This window comes from Dermacentor andersoni, chromosome 11 (genome assembly GCF_023375885.2).
Source record: "Dermacentor andersoni chromosome 11, qqDerAnde1_hic_scaffold, whole genome shotgun sequence".
NCBI classification, from domain to species: domain Eukaryota; kingdom Metazoa; phylum Arthropoda; class Arachnida; order Ixodida; family Ixodidae; genus Dermacentor; species Dermacentor andersoni.
The window spans coordinates 61,413,340-61,439,482 of NC_092824.1; the positions used below are offsets into that span (position 1 = coordinate 61,413,340).

The 26,143-nt window shown below is 43.6% G+C and overlaps 1 protein-coding gene across 1 annotated transcript in view; it reads right to left on the reverse strand.

The window, feature by feature from the left end:
- Positions 1-26,143, reverse strand: part of LOC126517525 (ubiquitin carboxyl-terminal hydrolase 24-like) — a 116,135-nt gene that overhangs the window by 45,246 nt on the left and 44,746 nt on the right. The window contains exons 22-34 of the mRNA XM_072285197.1: positions 25,356-25,468; positions 24,358-24,535; positions 23,507-23,605; positions 22,724-22,831; positions 22,282-22,386; positions 19,351-19,436; positions 18,027-18,111; positions 14,285-14,455; positions 11,055-11,236; positions 10,643-10,811; positions 6,925-7,090; positions 4,423-4,581; positions 1,716-1,932 (exon numbers count right to left, since the gene is read on the reverse strand). Coding sequence (XP_072141298.1) covers positions 1,716-1,932; positions 4,423-4,581; positions 6,925-7,090; positions 10,643-10,811; positions 11,055-11,236; positions 14,285-14,455; positions 18,027-18,111; positions 19,351-19,436; positions 22,282-22,386; positions 22,724-22,831; positions 23,507-23,605; positions 24,358-24,535; positions 25,356-25,468 — 1,838 coding nt within the window. The remainder of the gene's footprint in view (positions 1-1,715; positions 1,933-4,422; positions 4,582-6,924; positions 7,091-10,642; positions 10,812-11,054; positions 11,237-14,284; positions 14,456-18,026; positions 18,112-19,350; positions 19,437-22,281; positions 22,387-22,723; positions 22,832-23,506; positions 23,606-24,357; positions 24,536-25,355; positions 25,469-26,143) is intronic.

Consider the following 26,143-nt stretch of genomic DNA (forward strand, 5'->3'; position numbering starts at 1 on the left):
GCTGGCATTCTTGTATCAAGGTGCGATAAGTGCCTTTTTGATTGTCGGCACTACTGTGTGTAATGTGTCCTTTGTTCCACGGGGCACTTGAAACCGCACAGTCATTCTGGTGATGAGCACACATACACGGGTTCAATCACAGTCGCGGTGGCCATATTTCAATGGGTATGGGATGCGAAAATGCTGGTGTTCTGTGCTTCAGGTTCATGTTAATGAATCCTGGGTGTTCAAAATTAATCCGGGGCCCTCCACTATGGCATCTCTTATAATCCAATGTGCTCTTTTTCGGGATACTAAACACCGCAATTTAATCTAATTTGCTTTGTGATTGGCTGTTGGCAATAGTGACGAAATCCAGGGCATGAGTATGAGTGGTGTGTTCAAATACGAAGAGATGAGCACGTTTCTTTATATATATTTTTTTCAGCCCTTGTTCATCATGCCAGCTACTCCACACAAAGTGGCAGTGTCCACTGAACTTTGCGAAGTCCATTATGATCCTCCAGTACATCACACTATAATAAAATAATACACACAAATGCAACAAATTAGAACATGCCTGCACACAGAAATTTTAACAGACTTCAGCAATTCCTCCAGCTCTGAATTAATTTACTGTGACAGCAGCAGATTTTCATAGTGGACAGTGGCATCTTCTCAAGAAAGACATCTTCAATGTAACAACATTGATGCAGACATCATTGTCCTCGCCTGGCACATAATTGCTTGCTGTGGCCTCCAAAATACTGGCACAACTGTGTGGAATCTAAAACTCCACACAAACTACTACCAAGCACCAAACCAAGTACCAAACTACTACCAAGGTGAGCAACAGTGGAGTAGCTAGCTAGTCCACCTAGCCAGTCCAGTCATCAACATATACAAAAGGATGGACAGACAGGCGGACATGGCTAACCACTTCCAAGCATTTAAGTCTGCTGTTGCAGTAAAAGAATTACCCCAGCACAACCAATACAAGAAACCCAGGGCAGGAAGAACAAAATTATTGGGAAAGTAAATATAGGTTAGCCGGAGCTCTAAAAGATCAAAACCAAATTGCAAGGTTCAACATGGCAAGGCTGCAACAGTGGGCTGTGGTAGACACCATAATTGGGAGGCTCGAATTTTTCAGAAGAAATCCTACCATCAGTTTGCAGAAATTCCTTAGGCTTGAGAGCGCAGATTCTGACATCTGACATCTGGCATCATAAAGGAAGCGAAATTTGTGCAAGCACTAAGTGTAAATTCATTACTTAGTGTACTTTGGCAACACCTCCAGGACTCCAAAGGGGGCAACAGGGATATCAAAGGTGATTCCTCCCCTTACCCGCTTTATTATAATTCCAGGTAATGTCTTGGGCCCTCTGCTTGCTGGTACTACACTTTATTTTCACATGCTAACATTCTGCTAAATGATTTGGTCTTACAGGACCAAACCACACTAGGGACAAAGCAGGGTGGTTTGACTCAGGGGCACTAGGTGTGTGGTACACATTCCCATGCCAGACAACCCTGCCTGATTCCTGGCAGAATAGCCGCTCTCTACATTTCAGCCCCCAAGGTTCACGCAAATCTAAGCACACAAGCGTTTTTGTTTTGTGCCCCCTTTAAAATTCAGCCGGGAATCGAACCCGCGACCTTGTGCCAGCTGCAGATCATAGCAACTGAGCCACCACGGGCGAGTCATCGTGGGTCATGCCCCCCTGCTGACTCACCTCTGGTTGGAGCCTCGGGTGTAGCTTGACGGCACCCATAGTGGCAGGTGTGCCTTGAGCAGCAGCTGCAGCAGGAATGGCCGCAGGGGCGTCTGGCCAACCGTGCGGCTCAGCCGGTGCAGACCATCGCGCGCCGCGCACCGCACTTCCTCGCTGCCGCAGCCCAGGAGCACGTCAAGCACAAAGTCACGCACGCAGGGCAGCTCGCAGAACCAGGCTGCAATATGCACATCACGTAGTGCTCAAAGTTGGGCTTTTTAAGGCGACGCACTCTTTGCCTACTTCAGACACTTCGAGTGTCTCTACCTACAGCCTCTTACGCCGGTCCAGTGACCCAAGTTGTCTATTAGCTTAAGCCACTAGGTGCAGTTAAATCTCGATACAATGAAGTCTGTGAAACTGGCAATTTGCTTTGTTATATGGAAATTCTGTTGCATTGCAATTTAATTTTTTTCGCAAATAAGTAAAGTTGCAGATTTTTTTTTTGTTTTTTTAGCTGGATGAGTGGGCAAAGTTTTTCAAATTATCAGGTAATTAAGAAATGCTAGCTTTCATGAGAAAAAGATTTGTTTTGGAGACTGTGTCGGCGAAAAAAGATACCATTTCGTGTTGTGTGATGATAACTTTACATCAGCGACACAAATTAAGCAAGCCAGCGGCACTTCTGCATGCACTCTACCCCCACGGCTGGTGATGTCGTCAGTGGGACCCAGGGACAACACTATCACGAAAAGCGCCAGCAGCAGAAGCAAAATGCTTCGTCTGCTTCTTGCTTGAATGCGTCTCTGAAACTCAAGATAACGCAACTCCTAATATAAAAGTGTGGGAATAAAGCGCACATAGTGCCACACAACCTCGGCACGCCCACTCTTTGCACACGGGGCAGATCACATATAAAACGGGGTGCACTGGCTGCGTGTGCACTCGGCTGTGCTGACAGCCATGTGACGGCTGCACTGGAAAAAAAAAGATGCGCACCAACTTGCCTCCCCTGCCCCCTCCTTCTGGCTTGCTCACGCAGGAAGACAGCACACCCATCAAGCCACAATCTCAGCTCACCCTCACACGCTTTCACTTGCACCCAATTGTAATTCATTCATTTGACCATTTGTGCCTGCGGAAGTTTCCATTTATTGCCCCGGTGTTCCTTCACGGCAGTAGTGAAATTTTGTTACATTAATATCCTGTATAAACACGCTTTGTTATAACTGAGGTTCTAAATATATGATGTTCTATGGACAAGAAGTTATGAAAAGTTATATACTTTGTTATATTAAGTTTGTTATATAGAGGTTTAAGTGTATGTGCTCATGGTAATGATGCTGTCGCGGTTGTTTCTCTAACTGGATATCTATTAAAATATGCATGACATGACATGCATGACATGAGTAACATAACATGCATGCATGAAATGACATAAATGACACCTGGTGATGCTTTGTGGCACTCGAATCAATACTGGATAGCCAGCTACTTGCAAAATGCTTCACATAACATAGATTTCTAAAGTGCATAGGATCTGTATAACTTTTTCTTGCCTTTTTTTTTTGAAAAAGACGTTTTCTTTCAAATTTTCTTATTGTGCTACCTATGGTTCAATGTTATCTGGCCTGCGTCAGAAACTGCACTTAGTAGCTACTCCATTTTATACACACCTGAAGTTCGTTAAACAAAGTCACATCCAACCCGAAAATAACTTTGTTATATCTGATATTTGTTATAAGCATATAATCTTTACCTGCTGATATTAGTGAGAACAATTTTGAAATTAACTTTGTTATGTACGATAATTTGTTATGTCGAATCTTTAATATACAGTCAACAACAGATTTTCCGGACGCCAGATTTCACGGACATGCCAGATAATTCGGACTCATTCACGGCACTGCAACTGTACCTCACTGAGTCAATGTATAAGACCGTCTGAAATTTCAGACGCAAACATCCTCTGCCGTCCGCTTTTTCCAACCTTTTTGCCATGACCACAGGTTGGAAACGACACTGACCACCTTGATCAGGTGCTCTCACACGTAATCCGCTGACAGCCGTAGCCACTACCACGGCAACGTTAGGCCTAGCCATTTCAACATTCACTACCATACTTCTTGCAGTTCGGTGCCGTGTTTTTCATTCAAACAATTCGCTGCTGTTAACAATGGCACCAACTCTGCCTTTGTAATTCTTTCAAATGACTTCAAAGCTCAGGGAGCATGACACGTTGCATAATGCCAGTTTTCGAAAGCCAGCTTCGCCTCAATACAGAAGTGGTTACGTGGTGAAGCATATGCAAAGTATTGTGGTGAAGCATACGAAGAGTGGGCAGATGCAACTGTCACGGCACACGGTATGTATTCCTTAATTATACACATATGCACCCGCCATCGCCTGCCAGAGTACGAGCCCTGATTAGCCTAATAAGTGTACTGCCAGGCCTTCAGAGCTATTTCGGACATGCCTGTGGCGATTTGAGCTCTTGGGGGCAGTGAAAGGCATGCATTTGTTTTTTCAGACTGCCCGATTTTTCAGACGTTCTCGCGGCCCCGAGGGAGTATGAAAAATTGGACGATGACTGTAACGAGGTTAGACTAAGTTATCATACATTGCAGCTGCTACTAATTTTTGCATTAGTAATGTTTACATCCATTACACTACAACTGCATAAGCGTTCAGTGAAAGCATGACCAACATCCGCAAATGCGGCAAGTACCTGAAACGTCCTCCCTGAGCTCCAGGCAGGAGAACAGGAAGCTGAGGGCCTCTTGCGCCAGAAGTGCATCCTTACGATCCACCGTGTCCTGGCTCACACAGATGCCACCGTGAAGACCGAGCGAGTTCTCTCCATCACTACTACTGCTGGTGGCGCTGCCTGCAAGAGATGGAACCACGAGCCATTCGAGCTGTTTTCAGAGGGAACCAACTCCATGAAGATGCTGTGCTGCTAATGCAAATGCAAGATGTCTTTAGCAGCGTGTTTATGGTCTGCTGAATTCAAACAGGTGTACACTAACAATTTGCACACAGCTGCTCAGTGGGAGCAGTGCTAGTGCGAATGTGCACCCCTATCAACCTGGAAGTGAATATAGAATGCTCCTCACACTCCACTATGAAGCCGGCTGAGCAGAGCATGACGGTTCTCTGCCTAGCCTCTCTGTCATTTTACAGCCAAGCTAACAGCATGTCACTGGCATCAGCGGGAGGGGTACACTTGTTAAAAAGAAGTTCTGGCAGAACAATGACTTTCAGCGTCAATGGGATTAGCGTCCAAGCAATGTAGTGACACACCATACTGCTAAAGACACCTTCCAAACAACCACCATGTTCCACCATGAACCATTTCCCAGCAGGGTATCGCTGCTGGCGTCAATATGTTGGTGCTCTGACTACCTCTTCTGCTTTAGTATGTTCCATTCGGCATCGATGTGTTTGGTGGTGTATTGATGGCATTTTGCTTCAGTGTGTTGCTGTGCGATGGTAGGATCTTCTGCGACTCTTTTGTGTGTAGTGTCTTGCATCTGTTGCAGGCGTCGCTGCTTAACTCTCATTGTTGAGCAGCATAGCAACGCCAAGCAGCTTTGGCACGGCATCGTTTACATTCTTCAAGCCTGGCAGCTGATAAGATCCTCTTAAATGGCATGTCCTAACTGAAAGGAAGGCTCTGTAACCAGTTTAATATATACCCGTGATTGATGTCACAGTGGGAGCTATGTGCAGCTCTTGTACTAGTATATTGTATCGGGTGACTTTCTGCATGAGTTAGTATTTTGCAAGCAAGATAGATGTTTCAAAGGCTGGATAGACGATGGCAGCAGCACACCAAGGTGGGGGAACTAAGCTAAGAAGGCTAATCAATCACACTGAAAGCGAAATCTGCAGCGACCCGAGTGCATGAAAGGTGAGCAGAGTGTGGCTCTGCTAAAAATGCCTACATTTAATGTTATTTCACCTGACAATGCTAGGCTCACACACGGTCATGGAACAACATACCTGTGCATATCCGAGTTTCATGAAAAGAAAATTTTGGATTCCCCTTGAGGATACAAGAAGGCCCTTGTAGGAACCTGTATGGGCTTCGTTGTAGCTATCTGGTACTCCAAGGTAGACGCCAGTCTTCCTTTCATGAACCTTCCTCCAACTTGTACAAGCCTGAATAACTTGTTCCATCTACAGCTTGAACAAACAAGCTGTACACTAGCAAATCCAGAAGGTGGCATCTCTTCACCTCAACTAAAATTGTCTATGACCAACCAGAGCTGTGCAGAGAATGATGCATCTGTTCAAGCGTATAGCAAGTGCACTGAATCAAGGATGGAAGTTGGTGGGGCTACAGCAAGTGTGCAATGGGGATAGGTTTACTTACTCAACTGCTACAAGAAAAAGTGCTGTGTGATGTGATGCCTTTCTCTAGGTAAGCTTTCCTTCTGAGTTTGTGAATAAAAAAGTGAAATAGGCATCTGACACTGCTGCAAATTATGTGCTAAACTCCCTGTATTATCATCTATCATGCTTTTCAGTTGACAAGAGGACAACTGGAGCATAGCAGATGGCTCTTGGCATTATGAACCTGTTCCTATCTGCCCTACGGATGGTATCACACCTACAGTTGTTGAACCACTACAAGTTCTGTGCCTACTCTCAGGCTGACCAGAATGCCCATAACCTGTCTGGCATGTAGGTAGGACTTACGATACCATCTCTCCCTCGTACAACGGCCACCAACGGGCAGCCCTACAGTATAGTATACCTTCACGCTGGACGAGCCCACCACATAACTAGCCAAAATCAAGCCTATCAGTCATGCCAAGTTATACTATAACCAACTGCTGACTCAACCACTTTGTGCGGAGCTACTGAGTTTGTTATAAATCGGTTCGACTCCAGCACACAAGCAACAGCGAACTTGGAACCGCAAAAACCGACATGCAACATACTATTTTTGATCGAAGTGACTTTTTCAGCAACTCTGCTGCTGCCAAATTTGCGTTTCAGGAACTTGTCTGAATGAACTTGCGGGAGCCAGGTAACTCTCTGCTGTTCTTACAGACTCGGAAGACTTTAAAGGTAAAATAATGGCAAACAAAACTTCTTTATGAGCACAATTTATTATTTTTTTTCGTAAGGCTTGATGAAACATTCTTAAATAAAAAAACAAGCCCAAATTTGTATCATGAAAATTTGGGAAAGTTGGCTGGCAGGTATGCATTGTTCATACCTGTGCTGCTCTGGCGGCTGCGCCGTCCTGCTGTTGTGACCGCGAAGTGGGTGCCCTCTCGGGTGGGTAGTGGTGAGTTGGCCAGGCGGAGCTGACCAGCTGCAGCTGCCCATGCCACCCGCACCAGCGAGTCCACAACTTCCTCTAGCAAGGCACGGCTCATTGTCTGCGGATAAACCACATGAAGGCATTAAAAAGATCAGATAATTTGGATTCGCCCTCTTTTCCCGGCAAGCATATACACCATTTAATGGCGTCAATGTCGTTAACTTGGACATACAGTAGAACCTCGTTCATACGTTGTAAAAAACTGTCAACTGTTGTCAACTGTCATTGACATCTACGTAATGCGAACCATTGTGCGAAAAGTTGCAGTATGAGACGGTGACGAGCGCTGAGCTGGTGGAACTTGAGTGGCCTGAGTCAGGTGTTGTCTTCGCGGCTTTAGCAAGCTTACGTTTGTGCTCCTAGAATTCAGCCTGGATGAGCAGCTTCTTCAAACAGGAAATTTCGGTGAGAGGTTTTGACGTGCCCACTCCACTAGAATCATTGCAGCGTGAGATGCCTCTGCACGCTGAGTGGCCGGAGTCGCGCCTTTACCGTTTTCCTGTTGTGCAGTGTTTTGAGATGGCGACGGGAAACCGAAACAATATCGAGCCCGACACCGGAATCCAGTGTCACCAGAGCAAAACACAACACTCACTTTGAACTGCCTGCAGCAGCTGAGGAACGGCGCATTTGAGTTATGCCTATTAAAAGCATGCAGTATGCTTCCAACAGCACTATACCACATGCACTGTGAAGCTGATCTGAAGATGCCTATCGCAATAGGATTGGCAGTGATAGTGGTGAATGCGGTGAGTGATGACCTGCACGGATATTTTCTGGTACTGGGAGAGGAAACTTCTTGCGTACTGGCATTTTCATGTGACATGGGCAGGCAAGTACTGTGGGGAAGCTGCTGTGGCAGGTGCCGACTGCTCTCGGTCACGCATGCCTCGCACCTTTTCTTGCTTGCATGGGATCTGGTGGCCGGAAACTGTATCATACGATCGCAGCTTGGCAATGTGCTGAATGTTGGTGCTAAAGGAATGTTGATGTGTTAAGCACTTGCTTATAGCTTTTTCTTATGCATTTGATAATTCGACACTCAGTTAAACGACTTTTTTTTTCTAATGCAGTGAAATCTGAACTACTGAGGTTTTGCTATGTAAAACCTCTCTAATATGTTTTCCGCAAATCGCAAGAAAGAGAGTTAATATCCAGGAAAGATATTATGTAGACATGCTGTTAAAATCACGTGAACATGCTGAAATACTAAAAAAAACACTATGCACGGCTCAGCCTCTAAAGTGTTTATACAGTTGCCGAATTATAATTCGAGATCAATGAGGAGCGCCTGAAAGTCAGAATAATCAGATTCAGCAGAAAATGAGTTACTTACTCCACAAGTGCCGGAAAAAGGTATGCCATATTCTCAGTTGATCACTATTGGGGATAATATCTTCACTATAGCGAGATTTCGTGTGACTAATGCCAAATGCATTGCAGTCTACGAGCAATAGCATTCTTGGCACAGAGCCAAGCATGCTGTCTTATCCATCACAGTGCCATTATGATTATCATTATGATAGTGTAACCCACCGATGCATGCTGTGCTAGAAAAATGATGGTTGAGGAATACGGCTCAAGTCTCAACTGTTGCTTTGCACACATACACTTGCCTGTGATCTCGTCAGTCTGTATTTCAACCATTGCCATGCCGTTGCTATAGATAGAAGAAAGTACAGTCAATGCATGCAACCAAATCTCCATCAGCTGGCAACGTAACAGCAGTCGACTGAGCTGCGGTAGCCTAATGATAGTGGGTTTCTTTGCAACAAACGTTCGACAGTTATAGTATAGCGTACGCTATGCGCTATAGTACAGCATATGCTAAGCAGTGCAAGTTTATTGTAGCTTTAGTTGGCCTGCAAGATCTTCCGATCTCAGAGGCCATGTGCCGTCGTCGCGCCTATCGCCCGACTTTACCGATAGGTTTCTTGGAGACTTCGGCTCCAAGAAGCGATCTCGAAAACTCCACAAGGTTATCCATCATACTCTGTCATCAAAGTGGCTGAGACTAAGCGAAAGACGTTTGCATAGAGTCATTTGCTACAAACAAAGTGCATTCTACAAAAGCAATGCCAAATTCAATTTGAAGCGGGCAGCCGGGTCCGCTGCCATGTTTTACATGAACTATGTAAACCACGCAAAGATAGTAACGTTAAATCTGAGAAATAGTGTGCATATGTTATACGCTATGGGTCGTTTAGTGTTCTGTGCATGCGCAGTGATAACCCACTATTTTATAGCGTACTCTAAACTAAAACTGTCTCTTGTGTGGTGCTTCCCACATTTAATCACAGTCCCAATCAGTACTGATATCAAGAGTGGAGCCACTTGAAACTGCTTGAAGAAGTCGTCCAGGACCATGTTGCTAAATTAACATGTAAATAAGCAGACACTTGATGCGCAGAAATCGCATGCAAAGTCATCGTGCAAACTTGTCTTGTGGCACCCACAAATTCACTGTCAGATGCACTGTTGGAGTGGAAAACAGCAGAGTCTATAAAACAGGTACTGGGATGTTGAAAATTTAACTGAAGTTTTCCTTTGTGATGCATGGCCCAGTGTGGCCTTGGCTCACTGAGATGTAGTTAAGTTCCGCCGTGCACTCATTCATTCACCAATTTACCGCCCCGCATTCAGCCACGAAAATCATTCTCACATTCTTTCCACTCTATTTCTGATGAACTGCAAGCAGGGCATGCGCTTAAAGGTCCAATATCAAGAAAAAAACGCTCCAAAGCACCCCACTGTTCAGTCATGTCCAAGTACGGATTTTGCGATTCCTGTCCCCAGAATTTTCTGTTTTGTCAATTTGCGTTTTTTCAAATCATCCTGGAGCATTTTTGTGTTGTAGAGGAAAGGACCCTGCTTCAATGAGCATGAATGCACCATATGTTGCAGAGGCGGTACCATTAATAAAATTAAATATGGCCATTTTCTAAAAAAAAATATTTTTAAGGTACGGCTAATTTACTAATACGTTGGCAAAGATTCTTGCCTAAAATTTCAAGTACTTTCATGGCAAAAGGCTGACAAAATTTGAAAACCATGCTCTTTAGAAATATGGAAGAAAAAGATCTGAACTCTGGATATCTTTTTCTCCATATCATAGCAGTGATACTTCATGGCGATCAGTTAGAATCAATGCTATTGATCCACAATAAATGTTCTTAGAGCCGTAGCCACAACACTTTTTCTTAGGGAGGTAATTAAAATGTGTATTCGGCAAAGTCTGCAAAAAGTGTTCCCAAGGGACCAGGCACTTCTACATTTTTTTCATGAAGACAAAATTTCTGCTCCCAACACTAATGTTGATTTCGCTGTCCTTGGCCCCCAAGCAGCAAAATATTCTTTTTTTCATCAAAACTAAAAATGGTCACAGGAAGTGCCTGGCAGACCTTATCTGAACACACCCCGTATTGATTTTGACCACTTGTCTTCTCCAATGCGCACCCATTGTCTGGAACACTAATATTTTTGCATTCCTTAACTGAATGCAGTTGCCATGGCCAGCAGCCACAACCATGTTCTCTGCTCATCAGAAAAACTCCACGGGCACTGAGTGTATGCCGCAGGTGTAGAAGAGGAGGGGTAAAAAAAAACTCACCTTGATGATAGGTGTCACCATCGAAACGGGAGTCATTCGGACCAGGTCTACCTGCAGCTTCTTTGGTGTCGTGGGCTTCACTGGCGACGGTGCACCACAAGTCGTCGACACAGATGACGTGGATGAGCTCTGCAGCGCGTGTGGGACATTCTGGCCACAAATGAGGAACCTGCAGGGAAGAGAGAGAAGAAAGGTGCCAAACGAAATTCTTCTTTATCTTTTAGTGACGGCCTTCTCTCTATACACTGTTTCCGCCCCTATCTGATACAGCTTTGAGGTAAATAGAAAAACAAAAACACGGACGTAAGTGAAACGCAACACACTACATTTGCTCAAATGCCTTTTTTTCCGCATAAAATTGATGCTGAATGATACAGCATCTTTTGTACATTCATGAGTTGGACATTCTCACCTAGTTATTTGCAGCGCAGTGAAGTAGATGCCCTGGCGCACCGCATAGTCCACATCCTGGGGGAGGCCGTCCCTGTGCAGCACACGAAGCACGTGGGAAAGCCCGCCCGCCTGGAGGAAGTTCTCGCAGAACACATTGGAGCAAGCATCCTGGTTGGTTGGCATCAGCCGCGCACTCAGCACCTGAGTGCATGGAGTAAGCACAAGCACGAAACTGCTTAGAAACACCAGTTGGCCAGCCACTAATGGTGGTGCCATTATTGTTAACCACTGATCTTTGGTCAACCGCAAGGCAGAGTTGTCTTGCATTATAGCATCTACTACATATTAAGTACCCTGTCATGCATACTGTGTCCAGAACTAGCAGCTGCCATCAGATAGTGCTATCCCATCTACTCTTTTCATCACAAACTTCAGCATCATAGCAATATTATTGCGCCCTTATTCCTGCATGATGCTTGCTCGCAGTGTCAGACTTAGAATGAGTGTTGTATACCTAGTCCAACAAGCCCATCGCTATCAGGTATAACTGAAGCACGCAGTGCATTGTGAAGTCCTTAGGAGGACTATTGTTAATCTAGCACTTAGAGTGACGCTTTATACATATGGGGCTCCTTGCATGCACTACCAACCATGCTTCTGTCACCACTGTGTTGTTCGCTTCTATGGCGGCACAAGTTTACCCAGTGAAGTTTTTATCAAAGGAGTTCTACATTGCCAGTCTGTGTGCCTACACTCATGACTTCCAAATGCACTGTAGCTATTTAATGCAGTGTAATCATCTTTTTATTGCCAATACTTAACTATCATCAGCAAACTATGATTGGGTCATTGAATGTCGTAAAGTTACAGGGCTCCGTAGTTCCTCAGTAATGGAAAAGTGGAACAGCATGCAGTTAACTGTCTTTTTTTCTTTGTTTTAATGAAGTTTTATGGGTTAAAACCACGATCTGATTATGAGGCATGCTGTAGTGGGGAACTCCTGAAATTTGGACCACTTGGTGTTCATTAACGTGCAGCTAAACCTAAGTACAGGGGTGTTTTTGCATTTTGCCCATATCGAAATGCAGCTGCTGTGGCTGGGATTCGATCCTGCTTAGCAGCCCATCACCATAGCCACTAAGCAACTACGGCAGGCAACTGTCTTTTTGTCAGTGGCAGCACCAGTTCTGTACAACGGTTATTTGTTTTCACACTTACGAAAGCATTGTTCATAGTGAAGTTGCACATTAGACATTTAGGAACACTAACCTGCCACCTCAGATCAACAGACGAGAACACTGATTATCGTTTTACTGGAACTTATGCCCTTGTGCATTTTTCACCGCCTTGCAGGAGGAGCTAAATGTTAAATAAAAAGTTTTCTAAAAATCTTCTTTGTTTGAGTTATAGTGCTTAAAACTTGCACATATACACATAATATTACTGTAACTGCTCTTGTAAGGCCCACCCTCAAATAGACCCCATGCAGAAAACAAAATTTTTTTTAGCTAAACCTCACGCATGCACCCACAGGCATGGACTCCAAGGTTGAGCTAGCATGTGGCACCCATTCTCAAAGACCATGCCGTGTACTGTTTAATTTCTACAAGACGCTACAGATGGCACTAGCTACTGTCCTGCCAACAGTGACATCATCATCATCATCACCATTATCATCATCATCATCATCACTGTGTCCCATTGGATCACATAAAATAGAGTGTGCTCCAACAGCATTGGCTGTGCTGCAATCGTTGTTCAGCTGCATCGAGCTTCTGGGCACATGAAGATATGACTGCAAAAAAAATTCAGTAGCAGTATAGTGGTAAATGCATGAGAAATGCTTTAGCATTTCTTAACACCTTTTTGAGGTCCCAGATCCATGATGTCCCAGATCCATGATTTAAAGTGCATTCACCACATTGCTAAGTATTGTTCAGGAGCTCACTTGACACATGTCCTGCCTCTATGAGGAAGGAAGTGCAAGTGACAGTGGTCCAGGACAGACGACCGTCAGTTGCACTGTACTTATATACATACGCCTACCATGTGACTGGTTTCCCACACTTCAAACACATACACTTTTTTCCACTTTGATGCTTCTAATGCTAAAGCTTTAAAAGTGTTCACGTGGGTACTGAATGCGAGGTGTGCAGTTTTGTACGACACTTGTTGAGAGCTTCAGGGTGACAAGAATCTTGAACAGTATGGACAGCATCGAGGACAGCGAGCTATGGGCTGGTGCCAATGAGTCAAGCTCGCCAAAAAATGAGGGCAGCAAAAGCCACAAGGAATGATTAAAATTCAGAAGTGTTGCGTTAAGTAGTTGGGTTAAAGTGCATAGCAGTCAGAGAGCAGTTCGAGTCTTCGGTGAGTAAACATAAGCCAGCCTTGTATAAGGCACACACCCCATAAAATATGTGAAAAAAAAAAAGAAGTCGGGGCCTTACACAAGTATTTACTTGTGCAAGGCTCACACACACCTTACATGAGTATTTAACGTGTAAGGTATGTGGTTATTTTGAATGTGCTGTTTATTTTTGTTTATCTCACATGGCTGAAATCTTTTGTAATATTGAACTTAATTTTCCAAAAAGGTTTGCAAATAATTGCTTACACTTTGTTCAGCAAGATACGGAGAACTAACCTTTCCCAAACATTTCTAGAAAAGCGGGCAAAAGAATTTAGCCAAAAATTTCGAAACAAACGAGGTAATCGAAAATAAACCTGATTTTTGAAGTAAGCACAAAGTTATTGCATGTCTACAAGTTTTCAGTGCCATAACTCGAAGAATAAAGATATATATATATATATATATATATATATATATATATATATATATATATATATATATATATATATACTCCCAGGGTTCTACTAGGACACATAAATACCTAAGAAAGTGGATGAGAAAACAGCACCGCGGTGCCTCAACTGGTAGAGCATCGTACGCGAAATGCAAAGGTTGTGGGTTCGGTTCCCACGTGCGGCAAGTTGTTTTTTCATCCACTTTAATTTTCATTAATCTATCGTTCCTTTATTTCATTTATTAAGCACAAGTAATTTCCTTTATGTTGTCCTTGGTGTCTGTGTTTGTTGGCTTCTTATGATATGACTATGTATATATATATATATAATGCCCCTTCGCCTAAGACCCAACTTCTCCTTAACATTAGTCTTTAGTGTCATTTAATTTGGTTGAAGATGAGCGAAAAGAAGGTATGCTTTCAGTGCAACACGGTGACACACCTGCAAGTTGTACAGCAGGCGAAACGGGTTCCTCCCATTTGGGTCCAGCAGCCTGCGGAGCATGACGTCTGATCCTTCGACCGGCGTCTTCTCTCTCGGTGCCGGAGAGCCACTCTTCTTGGGGCTGCCTGACAGCCTGGGAGGCGGTGGGGGTGCCACGGCTGGAGATGACTAGAGAGAGGGAGAGAGAAAGAGAGAGAGAAAACTCAGTGCCCTTCCGCTCTGTGAACAAGGAAAACTAGCGAAGCTGTGTATGCGAGTCCCTTAATGGCAAACTGCACCTCCGCCGTGGGTCGGCCCGGCATCGCACTATCTTTGGAATTGGCCCATGTAGGGGGAATGCTGTGGGGAGCACACGCAGCCATTTTCGTCTGCGTCGTCGCGGTCGCATCGAGAGCTGGCGTAGACATGGGAGCAGTGCACTACGCCCTTTCCCGGTTCTCCCTCGCTCTCACGACACGCGTACCCTTCCTCCCCGACTCGCGGGAAGGTGAGTGACCTTGTTTGCCTGACTATCTCGAGCAGTGAGGCCTTATTATTACTTATTACAGAGAGGACTTCCCTTTGCCAGTGTTCTTTATTGCTTGTAGCAATAAACATTGTTACACTTGACGCCACTGGTTGCCTTATTCGTTCGAACCCGACGTACCCGCGATTCCGGCGCTACGGGTTGGGGAGTACCACGGAGCGACTGTGTGGGGGCTAGATCAGGAGCTCGCCTTCAGCCCTAGCCGCACGCAGAGTCGTACCCCCACAGCGCTTAAAAACTGATTCACCTCCGCCATGGTTTGGCCTGGCATTGCTTTATCTCCGGGATCGGCCCACGTATGGGGAGTTTTGTGTCTACACATGGACAAGATCCTGGGGTAACTAGCTCTTAACAGCTTCGCTGCAAAAAAAAAAAAAAAAATGAAGTTGCAGTTTCGCCCATGCTGCGAAACACTGAACATGCTAGACGGTGCAACGCTATGTGCTGCAACTTTTGCCCCTTTGTACGGTGCTGGTTTGAGCAAGCATTCGCAGATGCCTGTGAACCCTGCTCCCTTTGACAATAACCTTTATCCAGTGACAACTCTAACCTGAGCCATTCTCACCTGCAGATGTGGCACGATGTGGACAAGTGGAGAGGCATGCTTTTTCTTCCTCCTCTTTCCTATCCTACCTTTCACTTCTTACCGCTGGCTTCATTAGTACTTTGAGGGTCAATGCCATAAATATATGGCAGTGCAAACAAGCCCCATATGGTCGATGCCGTTTGTATACAGTGCCTTCTGTAGGTTTGAAAAACCGTAGTAATTTTTTCACTCCTTGTTGCCCAGCAAGTGCTGCCATCCTGTATGGACACAAGAAATTATCTTTTTGCTCTGTAGTCTCTTGGTTTTCCTTCCACGGCTTCGTTATGCTAGCGCATCAGCGACGACTCACGCATCCACGTGGCAATTCGTTTTGGTTTTGTCTAGCGGGCTCTTTCCGTTCGTTGTGCTCATAAAAACTGATACCGTACCGCACTGCACCGTTAGATGCTCGTTTTTCTGTTGCCCACAGGGGTGCACAATTACATCTGTTCACAGGCAGGCGCTGGTATATACAAACGATGCCGTCGTACACAAGCAATGCTGCCAGGCCTGCGCTAGTTTCCTCGAGACTCGGCTCGCAACAACTTATGGCCCCTCGGCGACGACAGAACGAAGGATTACTGCAAGTTTCTGACTTGTTTGGTTTTTCTGACGGGCGAGTGTACTTGCATGTGCTCACATACACGGTTTGACGACGCTATGGGCGAGCACGCTGGTTGCTCTGCTGCGAGTCCAGCGGCGATTCCTCCGATGCAGACTACTACCCAAGTGACAAATTGGAATAGTATATCTATTTCAGTGGTTTGACTTTCTTATTCTCTTTATGAGTATTTATGGAAGCCCATCTGTATTCATGAATAAACAATTCATGTTTACCTACAAAAAAATTTTTTTTTTTGTCATGTTATGGTCACTAAGACAATTGCGATCAATTTGTTTCGAAATAGGTTCTGAAATTGACCCCCAAAAGGTTCATTTTTAATTTTTTTTTTCACCTCACTGCTGGCTTACGAATGAGCTGCAGAGCATGATGTAAGCCAATTCTTGCCAACTGTCTCCAACGGCACACACAGACACCGATAGAAAACACCGTGTTCCATGGCTCAGTAGTAATTAACAAACAAGCCATAACCACACACGATTGATTCATTCATGGAGTTGAACGCTGAATGCAATGCCCGGGCTATGAGAGATGCCGTAATGGAGGGTTCCCGATAGATTCTGACCACCTGGGATTTCTTTTTGTACATGCCCCCTAACCACGACACCCAAGCATTTTTTGCATTGTGCCTTCTTTGGATAGCCAGCTATTGTTGCTGGGGGTCTAACCCTTTCAGACACTGTCTACACAATTGTGTACAGCAAGATAGTGCACCAACAGCAAAAGCACTGATGAGGGTAATGATAGTTAAAATGTGTCACATACATTTTCAAACTTGTTATTGGAACTGTGCTGCAATATTGAATAAAGTGGAGAATGTTCTGGCAAAACGAGTGGGAAGGTAGACGGTTGGGTCTTTTTACTCGGTGTCGATAGGCTGTGTGTAGAGGGTCCACTTCTTTCATTGTTTTTTGCAATGTCAAGCACCAGGCATAATTTTCAAGTGGCTGGATAAGTGCTTTTCAAGCTTTTGAAGACACGAAATAGTTTGTGTTATCACATTTGATGTTCCTGTAGTGAGTGTTCGCATGGAGTCCACATCCTGTAAACTTGACAAAACTCACTAAACGACTGAAAATTCATCTTTCCTGCAGCTGTACATTTTCTGCGGTTATGAAGATGCAAGAAATACGGTGAAAGCAAGTTTTCAGTCAATGAGATAGAGTGGTGTCTGAAAGAGTTAACCTACAACCTCAGAAATAGAACACCGCGTAGTTACTGACTCGCCAGGTGGCAGTTCCGTGTATGCAGCCAGGAGAGGCCATAACCGAAAGGCAGCAGAGAGGTGAAGAAGCTAGGCAGCACTTCATTTCAAGAAGGCGCGTTCATTCAAACATGAAGTCACCCCTGTACATGAATAACAGCAACTATTTGGGACTTGCCTCCACCAAATGTATACAGCTGTGACAATCAGAAGGTTAAAGAAGCACGAAAGAGAAACAACCGATCAATTTTAGGTGATAGACTTATTTCAGAACTCAAATTTTTCTTTACATTGCAGTAAGAGGCCAATCACAAGAAGAGAGAAAGAGGGCGGAAGGCAAAACTTCTTAATTTCCTGCTGAAACCACAGGCCCGGTAAGTTAGTGTAATGTCATAAATTTGAATGTATTCCCCTCTATTTGAGCTTAATGGCATGGTAAAAGTTATCGAAACTTGCTAAGTTTAACCTTTGACCCTTTAAGATGACTACTTTAAAATGTAGTCAATCTTAATGGATAAAAAATTAACTAGGCCTGAAGAGAGACCGTAAAAATCTATGCCATCACTGCGAGCTGCTGTGAGAACTTCATTGCAGTGTCACTGCCAGTCTTCAGTTTTTGTGACTTTTCTGGCCTACCAAGCATCTTCTCATGGAAAGAGTGGTCTTTTTCGCATTGTACAAGGGTAATTTACTTATGCAGTTCAATTTAATTTATTCTTTATTGTTCCTTGCCAGTCACAATGAAACCGTGTCGCTACTGGTGATAATAAAGCCAGACGAAATGATAACACACATACACACCTTCATGCACATTTGGTCAAGCGAATCAATCACTGCAGGGTCAGGAGGAATCAGGTGAAGCAGTGTCTGAACCTGTTCAGCGATTCTGCAAAAAAAAAAAAATGAATAATCACAATAAAACATAATAATGCCACATTCTGTTCGCCCAACTTGTTGGACACCGAGGATAAAGTTAAAGAAAGGCACAAAAAATGCCTACATCTGGAAAAAAAAGAAGAAAATAAGAGCATGTGATAGAATAAATGGGCACTCAAACTGCCTGTTGTTTTAAATGGAGCAGAGTGAAAAGACAACCTTTCTCTTCTTCTTTTTTTTTTTTGCCAACACGTCCTTTGCAGTGGCGAATGTTAGATTATGTTTGGTATTCTCCAAAGGATTAACTAAATTATATAAATAATTTCAAAACTGATACTAGCTTGACCATAAAGCCCACCTATTTGCTAGACATACTGTGCTTTGCACGAGTCTTTTAAAACACACCCTGAAAATGAGCAGTGAAATGTGTTGTTATTTCAGAGAACACTTATCAGCTGTGAAAAAAAAAAAGAGAAAAAGAAAGAGAAGAAAAAAGAGAAAAGAAAAGAGCACGTAAAAAACGCAGTGTTTGAAACATTTGGTATAGTGGGAGGAGGAAACACAAGAAAAGAGCTACGTGCACCTGCACCTAACATTAAATTCAGTCAACATTAATATTTTAAATATTTTCTAGAGGAACACGACAATAGAGTTTGTATCAGCAATCATCTGCATTCATGTGCTCAGATAGTGAGGCATCATGTCATTGCAGTGGTTCTCATTTTAGAAAGCCTCGTTGTACATTAACAAAACCAGTCTGCTATGACTTGCGAACTCTGCATTTAATCATTGCTGGCATAAATACAAAACCTCCCAAACAAGACACTTGCCCATTACAAATAGTGCAGAATCATCAATCGAGGTTCTGAGACACTTCCTTGAGATAATCTACATAAAAGCAATGTAAGCACAAAATGGTGAGAACAATAGCACAGAGATGTGCTACCTATTACAGCCTATAATTCAGCTTTTCCAAAGCATGCATTTCGCAAACCAGAAAAGGGAAATCATTTTACATGGAAATCAAGGACAGTATTTCCTAACCCTCTTTTTTTTCACTTTTTTTTTTCTTCACTTTCTACAGTGCCTTAAATGTAACCCAATGCATGCAATGAGCATGTGATATGCTCACAAAAAGTGTGCAGACAAGTTACAAATTTTCAATTAACTAATGAAGCATTCTGATTTACATCAATAACGTTTCGCGCAGTCATTCAAACAGAATGTCATGGCAGCAACAGCAACGAACCTTGGATCGTCCATGCTTGCCAACTGATACAGCATCTCGAACACATTGCCGCCACTTGAGATGACCACCCCCGGAAGCTGCTTTTCCTGCACACACAATGACATTAAATGACTCGGCCTACCAACCTTAAATGTTGCAAAATGCTGCAGTTGAAGCTGAAAAATACTAAAATATTGTTAAAAACACAGAAAATTGTTTCTTGATTCAAATGTTCAGTTTTTCTTTTAATTTGCAGAATTTCTTCTTTAAGGATGCTATGGAGAAGTGTTCTGCTAAACACAAGAATGACCTGCAACACAAACAAAAACAATTATGAAGTTTATTGTGAAAAATTTGTACAACGACGGCAATAATTTCAGCTACAGTTATACATCATTTCTATAGGCGGGTGGATCTGCTGCAGTTAGGTTGGAATAATCAAGCAAGTTCAAAAACACCAGGCTCCAAAAATTTGTCGCAGACTGTATCTATATTCTTCAAAAATAGGTGTTGCCCTAGCTAAATTAAGTTTCACCCTAAACTGGATGCTAATGAAAACTTTTAAAATTATTGGTGTTAAAACGACAATTGTAAACAAGCTCGAAAAATTGGGAATTAACGATAAACCTGCAAAAGAAGGCAGGTATGTATGGCACTAGGGGTGCGCAAATGCCGAATTTTCGAATACAAAAGGAATACGAGTACTTAGCATCGAATATCGAATTGAATATCAAATAATGATGTGCACATGCATTTATTAGCAAGTTGGTTTATTTTAATATGTTGGAACATTGCAATTACATTGTCACTGGTAAAAAAAATTGAACTAGTAAGCCGTTATACTAAAAGATTGTGTATTTGGCTCATGTTAGCTTTGAAAAATTCAATAATTTCTGCTAGCTGTCTTCTCGGCAACCTGTACCTTATTATACTGCAACACTTTCCCATACCAGTTGTCACTCATCGCATTTGCTGTCAAGCGATAAGCTCAGGATTGGGAGTGGAACCTGCAAAAGAATGCACCCTCGCTGTTCGCAAACCCAAGCCCCTTGCTACTGAGAGGCTGGCTTTCCTGCACAGCTCATACGTCCAGTGGCTGAGTATGTTCTACCGTCAAAATTTTGCCAGCAGCATAAAATTATCCCAAAATTCAGTACAAAATCAGGCACACTTTCCTAGATTAGATAGAAATAAACGCTAAGATGCATGTTTGCTCCCACGCGGCTAGCGATATATTTGATTTGTTTCGAATATTCGTAGCCAATCGTATATTCGAAAATTTTCTAATATTTATTTTCCGAAACTGATGCAAATATTAAAGATATAACATTGATAATATTCGAAATTTTTGTATATTCACACACCCTTATATGACACACAAAGCAGCAGCAAGAGAAGCCACACAGCAGGCACCTTGTGAGATGGCAAAGCTCAAGGGTATATCGCAGTCTGCACAGAGCACTGTTATTCCTCCACGATCCCTGTCACAGCCTTGAACGAGCATACGACTCAGATGTAGGATTATCTTGGCTCTTTTGAGCTAGTTTCTATACTAGCACATTCTCTTTGTGGCTAAGGCAAGGTAGAACGGACTCCTTCATGAACCTGGCCTCCGAAATCTGTTCATCATATCAAATGTTCAGCTTGAAAGAAGTGAACAAATGAAAGCCCCTGAACCACTAAGCTAGACAGGGAATTCGGTTTAAAGGTGACACATGGTGCGATTAAGCATGTGATCAGTCGTACGAGTGTACGTACCAAGAGCCACAGCAAACAGACTGTTAACAGGTTCCAGCATGTGGCATCAGTGTGACCAATTCGTAAGATTTGCTTCTATGACTGACAGAATGATTGGACCCCAGCAGTCACTGGTGACACAGATGGTCTGTATGTGACCAGCTGCGTGTGATGTAATATTGGCTGTAGCAGATCTGCCAGAACGGGGCTGACAAGCTGGTTCCCCTAAAGTCCAATCATCCGGTGCTTGCCTTTGTGATCGCCATAGACAGCAGCATGAGAATCGGCTACACTTTCTTTCTGACATAAAATAAGTGATAAAGTGATGTCAAAAGTGCATACAGTTTGAAATGACACATCCAATACTAAATAAATCACTGGCCCGATCGAGAGATACGTTGGGACTTCAACTCGCAGTAACCACCCCTGTAAGGTGGCTCACCTTGCCTGCATGCTTGCTATGAGCTGCAAATGACACCGAGAAAGCTACTTGCATCTGTATTTAAGCCCGACATAACAGTGTAAATGTTGTGTGGATGAACATGACTGCTTTATTGATATTGGTGGCTATGTGTTATTCATAATAATGGGCACCATAATGACAATAGTTTAGAGCTGAAGTGAATCTACTAATCAGGGGCCAATGTTGCCTATACCTTAAACAAAGCACTATTAGTACCCAGAAAACTCATAACATAACAGTTTATGGTGCAGGACCAGATATAGTGTGGGTATTTTCCTGGCTACCCATTTATCTTCCCTTAGAGCTCAATACATATGCATGCCACTTACAGTGCAGCACAGCAAGACGACGTACTGGCCATTTCTCAACAGGGTACGCCAGCAGTGGAGAAGAGGGGAGTTTGAGGACAATGGGGTGGTGGAGGAGAAGGGCACGCAGACCAAACAAGAACAACAACAAAAAAAGTGCACCTGCCGCTGCAGCAGTACACTGTGGCTTAGACCTCTCAATCAACTTTGGAACAGCTCGAGTTCTTTAATGTCCCCCGATATTCTAGCACACAGTGACTTCTCATTCTTTTTTTTGTCCCAACAGAAATGCAACTATACCGAGACCACAAAGTAAACCAGAAGACTTGCTAGTGCTTTGCAGTGGAACATTAAAACTGCCAAGCCAATGTGTAAACTGCTTCCCAAGAAGGGACCGAGTGTTCTTTCGTTATGCTCAACGCAAACACGCCAACGAGAACTTACTTGTTCCAGATAAAATGATGGCTGCTGGCCGGCCGAGGGAGAGGCAGTTGCAGCTGCCACCGTAGACACTTGAGTGGTCGCTGGTGGAACAACTGTGTCATCCTCCTGGTGCATTAGAAATGGAGAGAAAGTAAGTAGTTGCACTCCAAAAGGCAATATAACAGAGACACACTTTTCATGCAAAGTGATCGCACTGCCCTCATATTCGCAGCAGGCTCTGTCATCCAAGCTTCACTTTTCATCATGCATTGTAGTCTCTCACAGTAACCTTATAGTATCATAATGTACCACACAAAATGCATTGAGATGCGAACAGCACTCAATATGCCAGTAAACAACTAAAGTTTTGTCTCCTTGAGCACGCACAATAAATAAGTAAACAAATAAGTAAATGAATAAATAAATAAATAAATAAGTGAAGAACAGAGCCTTGGACACTCACTATTTCGGATGGCAAGACCAGTCCACTACCAACGACCTTTACGTGGATCGTCTGGTTGTCCTTGAGTTTGTACTGCGACAGCCTCTTCTGGTCCTCAGTACTTGGAAGCTGGAGTCGAACAACAAAATGAACGTCATCAACACGGGCCAATCGAGTAAGAAACTGTTTGCTCCAACACAGACTGACTCGTACACTTGATTTGTTCCAAGATCAGTGGCCCCCCACCAACCCGTCTCTGCAACCCTTTTTTCAAATAACTGCACAGGTGAATATGAAGCTCCTGAAGTGAAGGCTACCTAGACTAGCAGCTTAACAATTCGCTTTAGATGCTCCAAACACACCATAACAGAAGGCAGGGACAAATTGTACAATACGTTTGACATAAAATTTGAGGAAATTCACAGGAAAAAGGATGCTGAAGGTAAAATTCAAGGAGCGTGAGACCTGGGCTCTTACACATTTTCACAACACTGCACAAAGGTTGATGAGGACTTCAATCAGCAGGAGGAAAGGGCAAGCCGTGTTTTTACAGGGATGGTACAAATAACACAGTGACAAACCAAAACCGCAGTACGAGAAGTACTTCTTGCAATGTGGTTCTCGTTCGTTGCTGACTGCGCACATCTGTGGCAAAAGTACTAAGATACCTTTCAAAATATGTTTTGACAATCCGTAATAAATCAGGGTACTCTTCCACATATTGCTTTGACCACTGCTTAGTGGTCAGTAAAGTTCTGTACCAAGGAGGAAGCAGAAGTAAGTGAAACGAGAGAGTGCACGAACCGCAATGTCGTCCATGGAGATCTGCAGGTTGCTGGGAATCTGCTTGAACAGTCGAGCCACCTTCTCCTTCATGGAGCCCACCGTTGCATTGCTGTGGCACTGGGAATGCAATTGTGCAGTAGGAAAAGTCAAGCAAACAGTATGACACCGCTAAGTAAGTGGCCTAGAGAAGGTTTAAAACATAATAAGTAAACACAAGGCGTTACCTTAGATTCTACTATGCTTTGAGCATGAGTTAAGAATTATTGAAGCCTCTTAAACAGATTTACAAGTGATGTTTAAGGCATTTATTTTTTATACAGCCAGTAGAACGCTTATCACAGTACCCAATCTCACAGTGATTAGTCGTTAAACATTGAGGAAAACGTTTTCAAGTGCTGTTTGGGTCCGTCTTTTTGAATTGCGCCAGAGGCTTTGCCATTGTTTGATGTTCATGTGTATGCCGTCGTGCGCTTGGACATGTTATAGGTAAAGTAAGCACAATAGTAGCAGTGCAGTGGAATAAGAAAGAAGCCAAAAGCATGCGCTGCTTTAGCTGTTAAAAAAAAAGTTAGCACTTGTTCTTGTTGTTTTACAGAAACGTTGAGTGGTCAAGTTCAATTGTAGAGTTCATATGATTCTGCGATGTCACCCACACATTAAAGTGTTCTATCAATACAGTAGTTTGCATAAAAGTTCATCACGGGAGAATGCCGAGCGTTGGGGTGGGAGGTGGAGATACCCATTCTCACTGGCAGGTGACCGGCAGCGACGGGTTTCAATTCCCCAACATCCCGCAGCAGGGGCAGGCAGTAAAAACCCCTCCAATGCTGCAGACCGCCTCAATGCGCAACACGACGAGCAACGCTCACCCGTATCTTGACACTGTCCTTGATGGTGTCGCTGACGATGCACAGGGTGACGGGAAAGCCGTAGAAAGAGGCACCGTGGGGCAGAATGACCCTTGGCACCGAGTGCTGGCCCTCGATGGACGAGATGTAGCGCTCGGCCAGATGCAGCAGACGGCAGATGTTTTGCGACCGGTTTGTTCTGCATCAAAAGAAACCTCCCTGTTGCTAGACGCAAAATCTTCGTGGTCCTGTTGATAGCCTCTTGGGGTGAAGCTACACGTCCTGACCTTCACCTAAAGCTCATCGATCTAATGTGAAGTTTAACTTGCCAAGGCAACAAATGGGCTATGTGAGATACTGTAGCAGAGGGCTCTGGATTAACCTTGACCACCTTGAGTTTTATATCTAGACTTAAAATTACATGAACGTTTTCCCATTCAGCTTCTGTCCTAATGCAGCCTCTACAGATGGGTACTGAACTTGTAATCTCAAGTTAAGCAGCAGAAAGCCATTAGGCCACGGCATTAAATTTCATATCAAAAGCATTGACCTTACCGGCGTCAGATGCAAAGTCATTCTATCATAAACTTCACTTTTCACGGTGCAGCTTTTTCTCTCAGTCATGTCTCTCTCAACTGCACAATGGCAGTAGAAATAAATTTATAAAATTTTATTGAAAGAAAACTCTTGTCTGGCAACATGAATAGTTGCTCATTGCTCCAATTCTTGACATCTGCTACACTTTCTTCAGCTCATTCAAAACAAAAATATTTTTTAAAATTCACGTAAAAAGTAGAAGAGCAAATTATACGCCAATTCTGCCTTCAGATGCAGGTTCATGTCAATGCCCTCTGAACTGCAATAAAGCTGCATTTCTTTAAATTTTTTTGGATTTGGATTTTAAAGGATCTTTTTTTTTCATGAATTCCAATACATGGCCTAGGTTTAAGCAGGGAGAGGCTACGTGCACAAAAATAACAATGATCAGCTGGTGCTGTGGCGCAACAAACAAGGCTTACCGTTTTGGCAGTGAGAGGGAGATCGCTTCTGACACCGCCATTGCGGTCAATGTCTTGGTGGCGTTGGACACGGCAGTTGTCATGGCAGTGTCCCCAATGGTTTCAGCCACTGCCTACATTTAATCCAAGACAAGACAGTATTAGAGAAAAATTGAGTTCATACTGCAGACTTGTCTTGAGGTCGTTTTTATGTAGACTCAATCAGCAACAAAGGCTTCTACAGTTGTCCCCATAACACTCCTGTCCTCGGCACTTGCTGTGTTCTCTTTCTGTATGAATGTCTTACGTTTATGCTATTATGTCTTCACTAAAGACGACAGCTGCAGCAACGTTCCCTCAAGCAAGCTATTCAAAACTGTAAGCCGCAGTGTGGTTCTGTTAACTTTTGCATTCTTGAGGCTGCTGATTTCTGCAACTATTTTACAAAGCCGTTTCTAGATCACGCGAGAACTCCCCAGTCTAATCACTAAACTCCTCAAAGCATGTATGACAATGTTTTCACTCCGAAATGCGACTGCAGTGGAATGATAAAATTACAAAACATCAACTATATAATGAAAAGTTCGCGTTGTGACCTGCTGTCACATGTCACATGCTATCTACACATTTTTCTGTCGGAGGAAGCTAGCCTCGGCCCATGGCCTGACACTGCAATTTCAATGCGTGTAACAAAAGTATTGTTGAAGTTCCTGCAGGACACCAAGCTCGACGAGCGGCTCTAGCGAGGCAACTGTCTCATGTACAGAAGCACTCACCACTTCTCTTATCATCATCATCCATCCCAATAC